Below are 19,386 nucleotides of genomic sequence, written 5' to 3'. Positions count from 1 at the left end.
ACACACTGCATACATACCAACACAAGTGACATAAACATACTTAAAGGGGCTACTGGTCCCAGGGCAGAGATCCTGACTCCCAGGCTGATTTGTCTCTGAACCATCTGTCACCATCTGAGCCTCCACAGGCATTTCCCCTTCTGCGCAGCAACACCTCAACAGACACACTCAAAGAGGGACTCTCGCACATGTGTGTGCGCTGGTATTTGTGTTGACTGGGAGTATTTTTGGCTCCTAAAAATGCAGACCAACACACTCCGCGGCGGCCTGGTGTGTTCATTTCTGTTTCCATAAGTTTGTCATTTAGGAACGCGATTTGGTGTTGAGACGCGCTGCATTTACTCGTGCGCAAATATGCAAATGCACTCCCTGCATAATTTAGAATTCAACATGAAAAGGACACAAATTCCTTGTGATAAACGAGTCGAGGGAGGGAGGATGCTCTCTCTTTCGGTAGCTGCAACAGGGAGGAGGAGGTATTCCTAATTTAATCAAAAGGTCAAATGCTCTGAGGAAGACCAAAGTCTGCTGTACCAGCTTTGTTCAAGGTGTTATTACTTGTTCAGTGTGCTGCAGCCTTGCTTATTCTGAGTGGCAGAAACGGCACAAATCTGTCTGTATCATTTTCAACAGAGTCTCTTGTACCCCTTCTGCTTAATTCTCTCCCATCTGTATTTTCTCTCGACATCCTTTCCCCTCCCACTGGCTCAAAAACCCTTGTTGATGTGTCCCTAAGGCTGTAAACAACTTCAGCTGATGAAGAGGCTTCTCATCCTGTCCACAGTGTTCACAACACACAGAGAAGTTTGGGACAACTTTCATTCAAATTCAATTTTAAGATGCGACATGATGAGGAAGCTTTAGCATCTTTGATTTCAGCTCTGATGACAAATGCGTCCCGTCTGTTTTTATTTTACTCAAACACATTCACAGAGTCACAGAGATGCTGCTCTTACCTGGAAACAAACTGGCTGTTTCTTTCAACCAATCAAAGTGCTCTGGATAAGCCATGGTAAGACCGTTCGAGATAATTAAAACCTCCTCAGATGTTGCGCTTTGATGTCAAATGCCTCCTCTGTTAAATCCATTATGCACCTTGATTTTCTTCCAACAAAACACTGAATCAGGGACTCCCTTGCTTGAATTGTAAGCCAATAAATCCCCGGAGGAGCGACACTTCTGTGAAGTCATCAAACTGACAAATCAGGTCAAGACCAGGACTCACTGCAGTCCCCTGCGAGCTGCTACTACCACTGCTATCCTGCCTGCATGCTCTGATAATTCTCAATGTGAGATGCACAGGACACGAAAAATGCCTACGCCAGCAGCCCGTGCCGAAGCACGGCCAGACAGCTTAAGCCTGGTCCCACCCTGATTCGCTTTATTGTTTGCCTAACTGGGTTTGACCGGCCACATCCTAAACTGTGCACCCCCCAAGACCTTCACTGTCCTCCACTCACTCGTGCGTCTGTCAACAGAACCACAAGAACAACAGTGCAAGTGTCCTCTGTGCTCCCAGAGCCCGCAGGACGGTGTTTGTGTCCCGGCTTCACTGTCAAACACACACAAAACTGTCGTCTTCTGATGCCAGCATGGGTGGATGTCATTTGGGGGTGTCAAGAGTCGCACCACCAGGCGCACTATCACTGCCTCGTTTGCAGGACCAGTCACAAGAAGAAGGACAGAAAAGACGGAAGAAAGAGAAAGAAACAGCTGGTTCAGTCCGCGGCTGTGACACGGTCTGGCCGTTTGCCGATGCTAAGAGGACACTCAGCGGTGGCAGCCAGGGACAGGCCTTGTGCTGAGGACAAACGCGCACATCTAACAGAAGCAGAGCGATGCCGCCAGGATCACAAACCGCAGTTTATTTTCCTTGAAAAACACCGAGGGCGAGCTGGAGAAAAAGCAGAGGTGTGCAAAGGTAAAGTGGGTACAGTGGTTTAACAAAACAGCTGTCTCATCTGACACCAGACACATTCAAACGAGACGAGATTGTAAAGAAAGAACAGCACCCAGATGATGTGGTCAGGGAAGGCGTCACCCCTGCATACACTTGCTTCACTTGACTCAAATGGGCCGAGATGTTCTGCACATGCTCCAAAGTTCAAACTTTTTGAGTGTGCGTGCATATCATCACAGCCTGATTCCCAATAAAGCTGCTCTCATTCACATCTTTTCTTTTGTCAGGTGGCCAAAGGCTGATGGCGAATGATAGAATCTGATGTCTTAATGAGCAGAGCCGGACCACAGCAAATTGCAAAGTGTTTCCAGGTAACCATTTCCTCAGTTTGTTACGTGGTCAAACAATCAGTCAGCAGGAACGAGTTGAGACCAAGAAATCGACAAAGTGAACTCCCCGAAGGATCACATGAAAGGCAAATCAAAACCCTCGTCTGGCTGCAAATTCATTTCAGGAAGAGTTACATCTAAAAGAAAGACTTTCTCACGCATTTCATTTAGGAAAAAAACACCCCTCCAGCTGTTAAACACCAGGTTGGAATAATCATGCTTTGGGCTTGTGTAACAGCCAGCGGCACAGGGAATATGTTGAATTCATTTTACCTACAAAAGGATTATAAACGCGCCTCAACAGGTTTTGCCATGGCTCTCACAGCTCGTCCAACCTAAGCATCATTAGAAGTCTGTGCTCAGAACACAGACTCAAAAGAGCTCAAAAGAGCGGTAGATACAGGATTTTTGTAAATCTAGAACCATTTTGCAGGAAGAATCTGTGAAAATCTGTGAAGAATGCCCAAATTTTAAGGCCCTATTACCTTTTTTCCACAGTTTGACTCTGCAAAACTTGAAAAAAAAAAAAAAAAAACTAAAATCACTTCATCCTAAAATATTGAAGGAAAAAAAAAAGAATCATCTTTACCTTCCTTCCTTTTTCGGAAATAAGAGCTTCTTATACTTACTGAATATTCACAGTAACAAAGGTGCTGAAACGTTCACAAGCCACCGGATAACCATTAAAACATTATTCATTTATAGCCATAAAGTGATAGTCAACATTTTGCACTACAGTATTTTGAGGCGTTTTGATGGAGACGCGCGTCTCCACAAGTCATACTGAAAATAAATATATATACACCAGCTTTAAGGGTCCCGCTCTCCAACCCAACACAAACATACATGCAGAGGAGGAACATAAGCACTGTGGGGGTGGGGAGCTGCAGACTAAATAAAGAAAGAGACATCTAGAATTATGGCAGTTGAGGCTTACTTAGCTATAATAAACTTAGTGCCCCACACTTTGAGAGCACTAATAAGCAGCCTCCACATGACTAATTGGAGGCTGCATCAAAACAGCTGTGAAGTTTGTTAGTCCCAAAGTACGGGCTGTTATTCATTGTCAATGTTACACTCATCACTATCTCCAAAAGATGGACAATTTGCGAAAGAGGGTTAAAGTTGGTATCTCCCTATGTGGGAGCCTCATGGAGGCACGCGGCGGCACGTCTGGTGTTTGATCAGTCGGAAAGGACACGTCATTCCTTCACTCACTCACTGAACTTCACCGGCTACCCATGGCTGTGCAAATCAAGTGTCAAAAAGTCACTAATGCAGCAATTGAAACTCAGTCGTAAGGGCTTACGCTCCTTCTAGACCACAGCGTTCCTGCTAGGAAAGTCAAGTCAAGGCCGCTCTCATTTGTAGTTCCATGGTGATGGAACAAGCTACTAATTGCTCTCAGACATCCCTTTCTACCTTAAACAATCTTTTGAAGACTAATCTCTTTAAAGAACACTCCTCTTACATCTCTAACACGTCAAGCCTTACTTGCAGAGTCTGGCTGTACCTGCTCTACATACGCCGTGTCATTTAAATGGATTTAAATTGATTAGCGCTTAACATATAGACCAGGGTTTCTCTACTGTACTGAAGCCTGAATGTGGTTCAATTGCTTGTAAGTCGCTTTGGATGAAAGCTTCTGCTAAGCGACTAAATGCAAATGAATATAGCGGAGAAGGGCGCCCGGTGCTGAGAGATCAGGGAAGCTATCTAAATGAGATCTTTGCAGACCGGCAGAGAAGGCAGGTATGCACATATGTGCATTGATTGAGATTTGAATGAAAGCCTGAAACTGGTAACCGGTAACTAAAAACTAGCTTGTATCATTAACTACTAATTTAAAACTGAAGCTCAGAGATCATCATTCAGGAGAAACTGAGCTGCAGAATGTTAAAATTCACATTTCATGCAGTCAGATGCTTCCACACCAACAAACAGTCTTTCATTCAGACTACTGTTTTTTTCTATCTCCCTTATCAAAAAAAGGAAATAAACAAGTTAAGTCATGTAAGAAATCTAAAGAAAAGACTGGATTTTTTGTGTTTGCAGAGCAATTTTGTCACATTCACTGCTCTTGTAACTCTTGCGTTCAGTGTCACAGATTTTAGTGGAAATTTGCGGATGTCGCTCTGTGAATTGTTTGCATTTGTTCCATCTTATATGGTAGAACTAGTAGGGCTTGTTAAAGCAGCTTTGTATCACAGCCCTACGAGCTATTACAGTCAGTAAATCTAATCAAGTCAGTGATGAATTTATCCTCGTGGGGAAAAGAAAAAAAAATCCCCGGCAGCCAAAAAAAGCCTTTACCCAATAAATGTCACTTGATGTATTTCTTTAAAACTGACTGTAAACTCACAAAGTCCTCCTTTTCTTTTTATGAGGGGAAGTTTTCATATTAGTTTTCGGTTTGTTCGTGATGACATCACACGTGAAGCTTAGGAGGGGGAAATACCATGAGCATGTGCAAAATCCAGATGTTTTTGGATGCCTCAGTCAGCAGGCAAAGAGCAGGCAAATTGTCTGAACAATGGAACACAAACACTGAGAGGAATGGTTATTCTTTCATTTTATAAGTCTTGCAAAAACACTATCAAACTCTAGAAAAGAAGCCTATGCCACGTAGGTTACATTTCAGTGCTCCATGGCTAACATCTGTATGCAGACAGCACCCACAGATGCATCCACTGATGTGACAAATGTCACTTTTTGTTTTTGTTTTTTTAAATTGGGGGCAATCTTTTCATAGACTTCCCATTTCAATGGGAAGCAGTCGGACATAAAGAGAGTGACAGGGAATGCTGCAGGGCAAACTCTGACTATTTGTTTATGCTAGCATCTGTGCGTCTATGTGTGTGTGTGTGTGTAAATCTGAGTAATGGTCAGCTATCGATGCAGCCACAGCCATTAGCGACTGAATGGGGTTGAACTAATTAAGATGTTGTATTTGAAGTGATAGCAGATGACAAGTGAGAAAATGGCATAGTCAAGCGACGCTGCAATATCTTTATATCTTTTTTTTTTTTTTATAGTAAGAGATTAAAGTCCTCTTGAAATTGCATTTGGGGAACCGCTTACTCGAGCATATCCAAATGTTCCCGGTCAAAGCAGAACTTAGTGAGGCCAGCTCCCTCACTGCAAGGTCTACCTCTGCTCTCATTGGTCAGCTCCGGTGGCCTGATCGGGCCGAGCTGATGCAGACCATTATACATCAGCTCTGCTGGAATTCAAAATTCAAGACAGCACTCTTTTGGATGCAAAAGATCATAAATGCCCCATTAAAAAAAAAAAGGTGGGCTTAACTTTTTCTTTTAACTACAGCCCCACAAAATTTAAATGAACCTGAATTTGTGTCTTTAGTGCCACAGCAATACAACAAAAGGGTTATCTATTTGACATCTCCCATCATTTTTGTTGGTTATGTGAATGATTGTAAACAATAATAAAGAAGTAAGCAGGTGCAAATCACTGCTGTGGGTTGTGGGTTAATGTCCAATCGATTATTTTTCAGTAATATGATTTGAGCAAAAAGCATCTTTTCTTTGGCTATATTATAATCAGTGCTTTATTATCAACTCTGTGTCCTCACTGCTTCAGTTTGCCACTGAGACTGAAATACTGTGGGGAGGGAGGGAGGGTCCTTTGTTGGTCAGACAGTTGTCATGACAGACAACGCCTCTCTTTGACACACTGTCTCTTTGTTTTTTCAGCATTTCAATTCTGGATGTTGACACCTGATAATCAAAGCACTGTTACCAGTCATGCTTTGGAGAAATTCTTGCAATACATGCAGTGCATCACGTTGGCCGTTTTCTTTTTTTAAAATCACACCTGACTCTAGGCTAATAAGTCTTTCTGGAATGCATACACTGTGGTCTTTTTATTTTCAGTTGGTGCTGATGCTATGTCTGATTCTAGGCCAGAGTGACTGCTTGTTTCAACTGTTTCCGCTTCATCTTACCAAGAACAAGGGGTGATAAATGGTTTAATGGTTATCTCTGCTGATGAATGTAAGTCTCATCTGGAGTTTTCAGAGCCTGGAATGAGATAACGGGCAGCACAGGATTTTTCTTAACAAATAATCCAGTTACAGGTGGCGGGCAAGTGTTTTTGTTAGCAGTTGCTAGCATGTGTCGCTCTTGCAGAGCAAGGAAGAAAGATCTTTTCGCACTCCAGGGCCCTGGCAAAGAGAACGAAATACCATATAAAAACAATTGAGCATTTAATTTAACTTCATAATTACTTCAATATGCTTGGGTTTAAAAAAAACTAATTTACAGAGGGTGTAAAATGTCGATTGACGAATTCCACGACCAAACAATTCCTCCAATTGAGTGCTTCATTTATTAAAGAGCAATTACATGACCGTACATGGTCCCGAACATCCTGATATGTTGGGAATATGACATGAGAGAAACACGGGAATCTTAAGAACAGATGTCTTTTCTCTTCTTGGCCTCTGCCACAAACTGCCTCTAAACTGTGTTCCTATTTGAGATATCTTCGTATATCTCCACAGGTCTAAACCCAACAAGCCATTGACAAATTACCTATATTTTTGGTCATCACAATATCATTAGGAGGGGAAAAAAAGTGAAGTAGTTTAATCTGTTGCCGAATAAAATATGCATCGGTTGTTCAAAATTGTCAAAATGCATTTAGCTTTAATAAGAGAGTTTCTGTACATTAGTTATGATTATTCTAACATGAAAAAGTCATTTGGACAGTAGCTGAGAGCCAACAGACCTAAACCATTAAAAACCATGTAGCCTACTTCCCGCTGGTGAGTTTCTGGGCTAAAAGCGCTCAGTTTTCTTTAAAGCCTCCTCCTTTCTTGCCCATTATATACACAGTCATGTTAAAGCCGCCCCTTCTCGGATCTCAACTTCATAGTTTATTATTGAAAGCTCAACAAGAAATCTTCCCTCCTGGTGTTATGGGAAAGCTGCTAAAGCTGAAAAGTAAGGAAAAAAAACGGAGATTAAGTATTTGTAAAATTCAGCTAAATTGGATATCCTGGTGTCTTTCCTATAAGCGTGAGAGTGCGTATGAAAAAAGTGGATATGTGTGTTTCACCGTGGTATAAGAATAGCTAAGATACTCATAGAGCAGGCAGAAACGAAAGTGAAAAGAACACAGAACAGTCCTTTTCAAGCGACCCTTCCCACACACATCTTATTCTAGATACTACACCCTGTTAGGTAATGTTGCCACAGCTCTCAAGCGTTCTCACTTTGAATGGAAAAACTAGTCAGCCTCACTATTTCATGTACAATTAGTAAAAAAAAACATAGCAAAACCCCTTTCACCTACTTAGCTACAGTTGGGCAAGTAAACAAAAAATGGTTGCACTATGTTTTCGCAAGATCATTAAAAGATAAATGGCTTTTAGCATAGAGATAAAGCCGTGAATGAAAAGTTCACCATGTACACTGGCACAGTTGCACCAAGGATCAGCCTTTGGGCAGTGAAGGAAGGTTACGTAGTTGGCCTTTTTTGACTGCTTATGAAATGTTTCTGGCCTTAAAAGCTACTGGTTAATCTAGTTAGCTTGGATTTAAAGTCTTTTAATCCTTCAACTTACACTATTGGAAAATTCAATACTTGACAGGACAAATTTTACAATTTGTTAGCTATTTTTAGAAAAGTGCTAATTTGGAATGGGACTGGCTTTTTCGGTCTAAGACCTGTACAGCAGCAGCAGCACAGGGTCTGTGTGTAAAATTGCTGAATCGAGGTCATATCTCAGTAGAAGCTGAGGCTAGGCCTGCTGTTTAAGAGCTGGATAACGTGGCTCTGACAGCATATCAGTTAACAACACCAAGGGAAATGTCCGCATTTGACAGATGATGCTACCTGGGATGCTAGGTCATGTGACCCTGTGCTTGCGGACAGAAAGAAAGAGATAGCTGCAGCAAATAGGTCAGACACCTTGATGTTGATTTTGCAGCAATGACCAATATGTCCATGTGTTCTGTCTGTCTGACTGCATTGCTGCTTGCAAACATATGAACCATTTGACAAATGAAATGATCCATTTCTAAACTACAGCCATTTGAAAGCTGATGTTAAGAAAATAGAATTTCTTCAGCAGGAAGCCGTGTGTAAACACATGTGTGTCTGTTCTACATCACTGCAAAACTGCAACCATAGCAACGTAAACACATCTGTCAGCAAAGATCACTGTTCAGCCTCAAATTTCTCAAATTAAATGTTTTCACGCTCTAAATTAAAAGTGATGGTGCTCAATGGTATTGAAGGGTAATTGTACTGGAAATAAACAACACCACACACACACGCTCACACACACACACACACAATGCTGGGATTTATCTCAACAACACAGCCCACTATGACTCACAGCTCCACCATTAGCCCACACATGGGAGCAGAGAGATAAGTCTAACCTACAAATAGAGTAGTGATACTTATAAAACATTGATCAGGCCACCACTACGATCTGTGGGCCAATCATTTGCCGCCATGAACTCTTTCCACCCCCACTACAATCTCTTCACTCAATGCCAACACGCCACTACCTTCTCTTCCAATCAATTTGTCTTTAGCTGCAGACAGTAAATGGGAGAGTATACCAGTTGATCTACATCATAGCAATCGTACCGATTGAAAAGACAACAATAATGTTTAGGATATGGCAACGCCCCATGACTAGAGTAGATGGTTTAAATTAAGCTTGTCATCGAGTTACAGCAGAAGAGAAAGACCAAAACGCAGTTTTGCTGCAGCAACCACTGAGGAGAAGCCTCCACTGTTTTCTGATGCCTTTTGTTTACCCGAGTTTTTTAACTAAGGAATATATAAAATATCTAACATATATTTTTTTTTGGGAGGGGGTTCAGAGGGATTGTGATTAGTACTTATGAGTGGTCAGTTTCTAACCTCCAGCAGACAATGATCAGAGTGCTCTCAGTTTGGAGACTCAAACCAAAAATTTCATAGTGGTTTCGAGCAAGAGCTTTATTGAAGATTTTTGACACACCAACACTTTTGCATCAGACGGCTGCTTACTTTGTCACTACATTTTCGAAGTTCATAGAGTTCCTTCGGTCCTAACACAAGCCAGGTTGTGGCAACATGCAAAGTCTCAAGCAAACCCAGTCTGTGTATCTGATGCAAAAGTGATGAGGTTTGAGTTGTTTTAGATGCCAAAAAAAATTCCCTCTTCTAATGGCCTCCTCCTCAGTTGCTGTTAACTTCAGCTCACCTGTCAGAAAAGCACTCACCAAACTGAGAGTACTCTTGCTGCTGTCTACTGCCAGTAAGATATGACTGCACATAAGTACTTCGCACAGCCCCACTTCAAAAAATGTAAAACATTCACATGTATGTCAGGTGCTATTTTTCTAAAAGACAAAAAGAAAATTGACTGGATGTGATCAAGGCCTGTTGGGCTTAAAGAATGGCACTCTGAATGAATTGCATTATATACATATACTGAGCTAGAGAAATAGCATGGTTATGAATTAAATGCACCTCATTTGAGCAAATACAATAATGTCAAGATATAAATTACTGTATCTACCTGGGAGTGAAATGTAATAAGATGTAAAATGGCTAGATGTCAAGAGCGTCTGGAAGAAGAGTCCTGATCTTACGCTAAGTGAAGGAAATACAGGAAATACAATAGGAGCTGGTATCCACACGCTGTCTTACACATGTTATGCCACAGCATTGCTCATCACCCTAAAAATGTTGACCTGCATTTAATAGACTATTACCAGGGAGGAAATTAGCCCCTGGAACTGTGTGAAAACAAGGCCTAGTGTGATTTATGGATAGAAAATCAATGCTCATTGCTTTCAGCCTGTTGCGAACAACATTGCCCACAAGCTCTATTTGCAACCTGACACAACTGCACTTTATCAAAATGGTATTTTTACATCTGCCACAGTCCAAAAAATACGTGGACATTCAGAAAACGTATCTGGCAAAATAAGACTGCCTTGATAGTAAGGGTGTGGTCCAAAAACAATATACAGTCGTAGATCAATGTCGGCAGCAGCTAACACCTAAACTCAACCCAATTCAGCAGCACTCCACAGATCGCATCTGCGTCGCTGCTCAGTCTCCTTTCATCTTAAAAAGGGGATGTTGATGTTCACTTTACTTTTGTCTTTGAAATATTTCCTTTCATTTCAGGAGCTTTGTTTCATTCCAAAGGAACTCCAGCTCCTCTGTCTCTTGGATGTTCTGTTGATGCTTTCAGTTTGGAGGTACTCTGATGCACCAGCACAGGTTGACAGATTAAGCTTCATTACAAAATACCAAGAGCAAAATGTATTTGCTTAAACATGTCACCGGTAAGTACTTTAAAAAGGTAAACCTGCTGGAGAAAACGACACAGGCCTCTGGTTAAACTCCAGGTGTCGCCTGTAAGCAACGTTCCAGAGAACAAACCAACATGCCACAGACAGCGAGTTCAGTTTGATCTATTGTGTCCCATGCTGAATAATTAAACACTAAACACACACTGAAAGACTGAGCTGATGCAGATAAATACTGCAACAGCATGGGGCAAATCCTCAAACGCTCCATGGATATCAAAATGATAAATCAATACACTCACGCAGGCCCGTTTTTTGGTTTATTTCTATGACGTGCATTTCAACTGAGGAAATGCTAAAACTAGCATTTAAGGATTAGCAAAATCTTTTCTCGCAGGTTTCTAAAGCAGAAAACAAAAAGCAGCTTTGTATTCTGCTGGCTAAAACATAAGCGCCCTGTGAAATTTCTGTTTTAGACAAAAAACACTGAGATGGGAGAGCAAAAGAGAGTCACAATACTTGACAATCATCACTACATCTGACTTTTCACTGGTCTCTTCGACACAGACACTCTTGAGTACATACACCACTAAATATAGCCAGTTTCCTCTCTCCACCAAGCAGCTTCTGAGCTAAAGTGGGCCGCCAGGCAGTGGTGGGCTGCGAGGCAGTGGTGGGCCTTGGTGTGAAAGGATGACATGTGTCCAGTAGAGATGCTCTCATCAGTGGATCTCAGCTGCACAGCGTTTGAGGCTCAGCCGCAGACTCATACCAGTCCGCATGATTTCCCACACTGATGCTCGCTGATAACATACCGGGATTAGGACCACAGTGTGTCGACATGTGAGTGTGTACAGAAATGTGTGTGTGTATGTGTTCTCAGGCTTAAGACCCATGGAAAAGCCACAGATATCCATACCCCATATAGCAAATGACTCCTCCCAGTAACGCTCTCCAGCAGCTAAGTAAGCAGGTTCCAGAGATTGTACATGGCAGTGGTTCCCACACTAAAAGCTGGGATCCACCTAAAAGGTAACAAAAAGAAAACTTATGAACACAAGAGAAAGTCTTCTTTTACATCACTACATCTAAGATTTGTCTGCCAAATCCCTTTTTCATTTGTGTTTCTCTATACTCGAGCTATCTCACTCCCTCCCATCATGTCTATTCCTCTATGTATTCAGAGCAACCTAGAATTCAAACGGCTCAGTTCGGGAGTCTTCCTATTAATCTGAATGAGAAGTCAATACAAGGTTTTAGATAAACAGGATTCTTTAGTGCAAATAAATGCGCTCATTACCTTGTTCAATATGAAGCCTATAAATACACTGTAGAGCAGCCAAATACACTTCACACAGATGAACTGACAATGATTGGCATGACCAAGATGAGATGCAGCAGCCATCCTACACGTATATTTGCCAAAGACGACCTGTCAAAAAAGATAGCCAATAGCAACATGGTGATATTCATGTCAATGTCAAGCCATCAGACGGTATCATCAACTACTCGTACTACATGTGTAATGACATTGTCACACTTTGCTTCAGATAACATGCTTACTAAAGACATTATAGAGAAAAAATGGTCTTAAAGGTGCTCTTTGTAGATAAAAAAAAAAAGATTGAAATATGAAACACTGTACTATCAACAGAACTGGAAAAACAACACCCAAAACATGATATGAAAAATACCTGTGTACGAGGTATGTGCTGACAGCTATGTGATAGACAGGCTGCGCTTTGCTCCAATACCACTTTGTACCAGCAATTACAACAATGGTGGAGGCTCCTGGCAATCTAACATTACCTCCATCATTAACTCCACCCACAAAAGAAACTGCACTCAGCAAAGCCTCAAAATGAGAGGAAAAGCGGCACGACAAGCTACTAAAGCCACTAAAGGGACTAAAGGGATGTGAAATTAGGGTCTTTTTCAGGGTTCATGAAAAAGCCAATCACCTACTGCCAGAAGGCTTTTGGTCTCCATATACTCCTGGAATAAAATTCCAAAGTGGAAGTTTTTGCAGTATAAGAGCTGTCCATAACCTAGCAAGCTTAGCTTTTAACAAATGGAATGTCAGTTTTCTTACGGGTGCAATAAACAACACTGGATGTGCCACTAGACTGTCAGCATAGCAGACAGAAACAAGCGGAGCCCAAACTGCTACCTAGCTTGGAGCCCTTTAGCAACAAGGTCAAACTGTGGAATCCTTGATGCACCTCACCACCCTGTAAGGTACAGACGCTAAACGTTGATGGGCCCTTGAACAGCAAGAGGAGTAAGTCAAAGAGCCGTCAGTCTAGACATCTACACGGTTTCCTTCATGGCGGCAAACATGGAGTGTCGCCTCCGGCTGAACACTCCAGGCAGCATGAGAGGGACTTAGAAGCACAAATACACATGCACACATGTCCAGCAAAACAAATGGTTGCAGATCGCAGAACAGCTAAACGGGCCTTGTGATTCATTATCATTCAGTGTTGCTCATCAAAATGTAAAGCAATACCCCCCAGCTTTTAGATCTATTTCGTACTACTCAGCACACAAATATGCTCACACGAACACACATCAACTCACATCAAGAGGACTGTCTGAAGATAGCAGAGAAAGTAGCAGCCATCATTGCCTTGTCTGCTTGTAAACCACAAGGGCCAGAGTAATCATCACCCTTAAACACAACGTTTCCTATTACTCAGTGTGCACATACATACGGAGGCATGTGCACACACACACACACACACTCGTGCATGATCCATTTCTGCAGATGGATAAATTACAGGGAGGGAAATGCACTGTGGCGTGGTCGTCCGAGGCAGAAGAAATTAAGAGGCTTAGCTAGGAGGGTAATAGGACTGCAGGGGAAAAAACAAAGCCAAATTATTCATAATGCATTGTTGCATGCTGCATAACTGCACTATCAGAAGTACTGGCTTTTTTTCTGGAGCATTACAAAAGAAACAAGACAGCTGCTTACAGGGCTGAAAGAGGTGAAGGGCCTAGATTCTGTCTAATTCACTTTTTGGGCGAATGAGGCCGCGTTGTTTTCGACAGGCACTGAAGCTGACTACTGATGATGGTACAGGTGACGAAACTATTCTCAAGTCAACTCAGATAACTGATGGATCACACATCACTTATTATTCAAGAGCAGCTGCCACCTCAAAGGCAGCTAATAAGGATCCAAACATGGAATAAATGGATAAATCTCAACATGATCAAGAGCTAAAAGCAACTCTTAACTCATTTCAAATGTGGCCTAACTGCATATTGAAAGGGTTTATTTGCTCTGCAGCAGTAAAACAAAGAGCAGCCCATTTATATTTTAGCAGCAGGAGGCTTCGTCTTCTTCCTCCTCCTCCTCCTCCTCTTCCTGCATCTCACAACCGACTTCAGGAGTTGCGTCTTTTAAAACACACTGGAGGTTTAAAAGAAGCTAATTCAAGGATACATTAGAGCCGCACCAGTCAAAGCCAGGGCTGCAGCTTCTCCAAAAAAAAAAAAAGTCCTTCGAATGCACACACAGCAAACCCCCTTGGAATACATAAGGCTGGTGTATAACAAGTCTGTAAATTGTGCACTTCGCCTCTCCTAATACCAACTGAAAGCTCATGAAAACTGTCTGCTGCACATACACTGTAGATACCTATTCAGCTGCACAGTCTTGCTTTAGAATGACTGCAAACATCTGGCTAATAGGTGGATACTAAAACAGGCTCGTTGGACAGATGTTAACCCGCAGCTGCTCTGACAACTTACACATCATGAACACGCCGCACACGTCAGAGTTGATCTCTGTTTATAAGATCAACTGCTTCTCCGCATCCCTGTTTTGTAGTGATTTCCTGCATTCGTGCACAGGCCTCAAAGAGAACGCAGCTGTGTCATTGGTTGGATGCTTTAATCTATTCATAAAGAACATCCGTGCGCTCCATCTCACGCAACGTCATTAGCCGCCTGCCTTAAAGTGTGTGCTTGTGAGTGTATGGTTTGTGAGCATTCATCTGAGTGCATATGTATTCAGTCATGCAAATGCACGGTGTGCGCTCTCATGAGTCCATGCGTGTCCTCGTGCACTAATCATGCAACATACACAAAGACAAACACACTCGCACAAAAGATGACACGAGCTTGCGATGAGAGACGTTTTGATGCTCACAGTTGTGTTGGTTTCCAGGCTGAGGGCCAAGTTAAAACCTCACATCGCTGATGATAATCTATGAGAAGTTTCCATGCAGTGCTACATTAAGGCCCATATTGTTGCTTGTGACTGGCAAGAGATGAAGAGTAATATTTTTCACCGTCAAAGAGAAGGGGAGGAGATGGGCAGAAAAGAAGTGCATAAGGTCCACATAATTTATAACATCCTCCGCAAAGAATGCCAATAATAATCGTGTTTCAACACATATTCCCAGTAAAACGGGTCTGTTTCATATTACAATGGCATACAAGCTGACATGTGAACACATCCACTGTGCTGACCAAAGCATGGCAGGAATCTTAATTGCAAAACTGACATTGGGAATTGAATTGAGTCCTTTTTATGGAGCCACAAACCAAATGTTAGGATAGATTAGATTGTCTTGCAACAAATACATCATTGTCAACTGAGTCTGTCCAGTCAGAAAGTAATCTATTCTGTGTAATTACCCCAACAACAGGATGCTCGCTCTCTCGTATGCAATGCTGACTGAACGGATTTCACTCATTTGGCGAGGACAAATGGGATTCCAAGCGCTTTCTGGTCAATGCGAGAGCAAAGCTACAGTATGTCACTGTCCAGTCTTAGCAAGGGTTTTGTCTAACTACATTGTGATGTTTCTTTGAATAAGACCTTATCATTTAAAGGATTTAGTCCTTTTGACCCATTACTAAATATCTGCTCTTTTCTTTTCTCTGAACAGGTTAAGTGAGAACTTTTAATTTGGCATCCATACAAGAAATGTGTGTGAAGTGTGTGAAATAAAGGCTGAATTCTGACTTCCTCCTTTGGCCATCCACAACAAGTTTTTTTTTTCTTGCGTACAGGGTAGGGGACATTTTCTTTTGGAGATTAAGGAGTAATTGTCATCTTGCAAGCACTCCGGGTCGCGACCACTTCATCTTGTTCTCAAATTGTTAGGAAAAGGAGCACCATACTCCTGTACGATGAATCGATAGGATCAAGTGGTAGAGCCAAAGGTGGAAATGAGCTGTTTATTACTATTATCAAACTTTTATTCCTACTTTTATACTTTTATTTACATATATGAGCACAACGGTATTAAAAGCTTGTGAAAGCCGGTATTTGACACTTCCGGATCAAGAATGATGACGTATAGAATGAATACCAGTTGTCCCAAGACCAACCCCTGAGGAACACCCGTGATTATACTGATTAGGAATAAGAGCCAGTTATTTAAAATGTTCTTAACAGTTTCAAGCTGTTTATCTCACTTTGTTATCATTGTAAAATGGCAGTGCGAAATAACATGTCAGGTGTAGCAACAGTTATGCAGGCAAGGGAGGTCAAAGGTTGGGGCGGAATCGGTCCAAATACACAACTGAGCAACTCAGCGACTGTTGCATGTTTTTTTTCATAATTACCTCCCAGATGGTAGATACAGTGTGGATGTGAAGAGGATGCGATGATGTAAGCTTTAGTGCTTTGGTAGTCTTCATCATCAACCTCAGTTCCCTTTGAAGTTTCCCTATGGGAGTGTGGGATCTGGGCTTTAGTAATGAATCAAGCTGGGTCATAATGAGACTCCCAATTCAAGTCTGCTTTGATGAAATTCCACCTGACTGATCTCAAATCACAGAGCAAAACAGTAAGAGCTCACTGACGACTGTCACGAAAGCTATACTGACTGGAGAATATTGAGTAACTATCCCTTGCGGATACTTTACTCTGTTTTTCCCTTCACTTCACCACCCACCCCCCCACCCCTCTTTCTTCCTTTGTGATCACTGACTGAGATGAAATCAGATGAGTGTGTCTACAGCTGCGCTGGCATTTCGAAGTTAAAGTCTCCACTTCTGTGGGGTTGTCACGCGTCCTTCATATGCCCCATATTGGTCTCTCAAGACCGACAAAAACACATCCAGAGCAGAATTCTAACAAATGAGACCAAATTCATTGCTGTGCTTTTGATCTGAAGCCTTTTTTTTGCAAATATGAAGAGATTTTTTATGGGCAGTATAATGTATGATGTAAGTAGCCCGGGGTGAGCCTTGTCCACTCATTACATTGCTTAATACAGCAGTAGCTTTGTTGGCAAAGCAAAAACAATACAATCAATCACCGAGAAGCAAACGCAACAAATAAAAAATCAATACTCGTGCGCTGAGTTTTGCAATGAAAAGGACTTGATGAGGTGTTACAGCGCTGTCATCAAGCTTTGTTGAAGTCTGGGGCACGTCGGCAAACTTTTTGAAGCTTTAGAAGACTGTTAGAAAAGATGGCTGTGGGTGACAAAAGGAGCAGATAAATATTTTAGGTGGAACTCACAGACAAAGTATGACTGCCTACAGCATATAGCTGCTGCTGCATCAAGTTATGAGGTGTGCTTGTGATTAATTGCAGCGCAGCTTTTGGTTTTTAACTGGAAGGGTAGCTGCGTGGTAAAACTGCCCTTAAAAGCTGCAGTGAAAAGCACAGCTGTGTGAGGATTAGAGTAAGTCAAAAAATTTAAGCCAAGCATTAGAGATGTAGCAAAGTTTTTGGGTTTTTTTGTAACCCACATTTTAAGCACTGCCGTAAAATCTAATTCCGGATAAAAGATATTTTTGGGATTGCTGCAACAAAGTCCTCAAAGGAGGGGTTTTGGCATCATGAGAAAGGGGCTTATTCACTTTGATGCTCAGAGTTCGATGATAAGATCAATAGCACTCCCGAGTCTCTGCTGGTTGCCTGGCAACCTCATGGTGATGACAAGATTTCAGGGAGTCACAGGAAGTCCCTGTCGAGCGAATAAACTGTCCCACACATACACCCCTGGAAAAAAACTAAGCTTCAACTTTTTAAACCTCTACTCCCATAACACTTTAACGTACATGTTAACAGGCATGTTCGACGTGTTGTATAGTGGTGCTCCTGGTTTGCCTCTCGTTCACTGTTCATCTATGGACCGTAAGCACAATTCTAAGAAGTGGTTCGGAGGTAGGATTCAGACTGAGCAGTCGGCTCTCCAAAGCCACCCCTTCTAAACAGGTATCACTTTAATATCGATTAAAGTGGAATGAATTCGGATTGCTTTCTACAGCAGTTTACTTGTACATACACACTCTTGCTCACAGACACAGAAAACAGTCGGATCCACACTCAGATTCAGATCTCATTTGCACACCTAGAAGCAGGTTTGCAATTAATCAATTTTTTTCTCAGCTACAAATTGGCCTCAAATGCTTATGAAAACAAGATTACCGAGATAAAAAAGAGTCAGCGTTCTTCCTGCAGTTGTACAAGACTGGCAAGCTGCTTGATCACAATCCCCAGCCAGGACAAAAACAAAGGCTCACAGGCTAATAGGCTAATAGGCTAATCAATTCCATGTCCGCTATATGCTGTCTGTGATGCCAGTGTGTGTGACGGGGAAGAAGGCAAGCGGAGCTGAGACGTGCGAGATGAAGATGACAACTAAAACACTTTTAAGTGCAAACAAACTTCCCAACAAGTGTTGATAGATAACAAAGATGGACAGATGTTGCACACCGCCAGGCCAGAGCTGTCAACTTGGGGGAAAACGATACAAGAATTGTGCTGAATTCTGTTTTGAAATGATGCTTTTTGCCCATTGTCTTTGCAGTGTTGTGCCTTTGCCCTGCCTTAAAACAAAAAAACAAATGCACCCCCTCCGGGCTGCGGCGTCTTTAGTCTAGCTCCACCAGCCTTTGGTCAACAACTCCACCCGCAAACAACACATCTAAATTTGTTCAAAGAATGTTTCCCAAGTTAAATACACGTTTGTGTAATGAAAATCGAAAAAGTAACCATGTAAAAGAATAGTAGAAAAAACATACACAGAAAATACACAAATCCACCACACACACACATTTCCACAGAAACAGCGCAACTCCCTCAGCCTTGAGGGTGGGTGACGGAGCTGTGAGGCCCTGCGCTGTGGCCCTCTCAGCAGAAGGGGCAGATGCAGAACTCATATGCCCGAGGCCATCGCTGGGTATTCAAGCTTAACTAGGCCTCTTCATCAGCGCCCTCTGATGCTTTAACCTCATGACCAGCACGCGCACACACTTTCAGCACAGTGTCAGTGAAGCTTTGCCAGCTTTGGACAAAGAGATGCATTGGGAAGGAAGTAGAGCAGCCTCACTGAGTGAAGACACACACACACAAGTTAGGCTGAGAAAACTGGAAAGGATGGAGGTTCTGGCGGACTGGAAGGATGCGAGTCCCTCTTTATACAGAAACATAAGACAGGTACACCTTGTGTTGACTCTTCTCTTTCTGTGCATGTCTGGTCATCTGATCTTCCTCCCCTTTTTCTTTTTCCTCATTGTCATCCTTCACACACCCCATACAAACACATTAAAAACCCCATCTGTCTTTTCCTTTCATCCCCGATTCCTGAGCTGCAGCTTTCGTCTCCATCTTTATCTCCCCTCGCCTGTGGTCAGCTGTTCTGCTTTTGTTGCCCTTCCTCTTGTTTACCCTCTACCTCACATCTATTCCTCCAGGCCCCCTCCCCTTCTCCCTCCTTTCATCTCTCTTTTATCTCTCTTTTATCTCTTCTCTCCTCTTTGTTTGAACCGTTTTCGCCCGGCTCCTAACTTTGCTTCTTGGTTAACAAAATCAGGTCTGCAGGTCTGAAAG

At 42.3% G+C, this 19,386-nt stretch overlaps 1 protein-coding gene across 3 annotated transcripts in view; it reads right to left on the bottom strand.

Moving 5' to 3' along the window:
• pak5 (p21 protein (Cdc42/Rac)-activated kinase 5) overlaps window positions 1-19,386 on the bottom strand; it is a 67,256-nt gene that overhangs the window by 45,042 nt on the left and 2,828 nt on the right. For 2 of the 3 annotated variants that reach the window (XM_072362309.1, XM_072362310.1), the window contains exon 1: window positions 957-1,438. The exons of the other annotated variant lie outside the window; for it this stretch is intronic. In XM_072362309.1, coding sequence (XP_072218410.1) covers window positions 957-1,011 — 55 coding nt within the window. In that variant the 5' untranslated portion in view covers window positions 1,012-1,438. Of the gene's footprint in view, window positions 1-956; window positions 1,439-19,386 lie in introns of those variants that run through there. 3 annotated transcript variants of the gene reach the window in all.

The sequence above is a fragment of the Leuresthes tenuis genome, unplaced genomic scaffold, assembly GCF_036924035.1.
Source record: "Leuresthes tenuis unplaced genomic scaffold, fLeuTen1.0.hap1 SCAF_13, whole genome shotgun sequence".
NCBI lineage: Eukaryota > Metazoa > Chordata > Actinopteri > Atheriniformes > Atherinopsidae > Leuresthes > Leuresthes tenuis.
The sequence above is the reverse complement of the archived record's forward strand: the minus strand, read 5'-3'. Positions and strand labels throughout refer to the sequence as shown.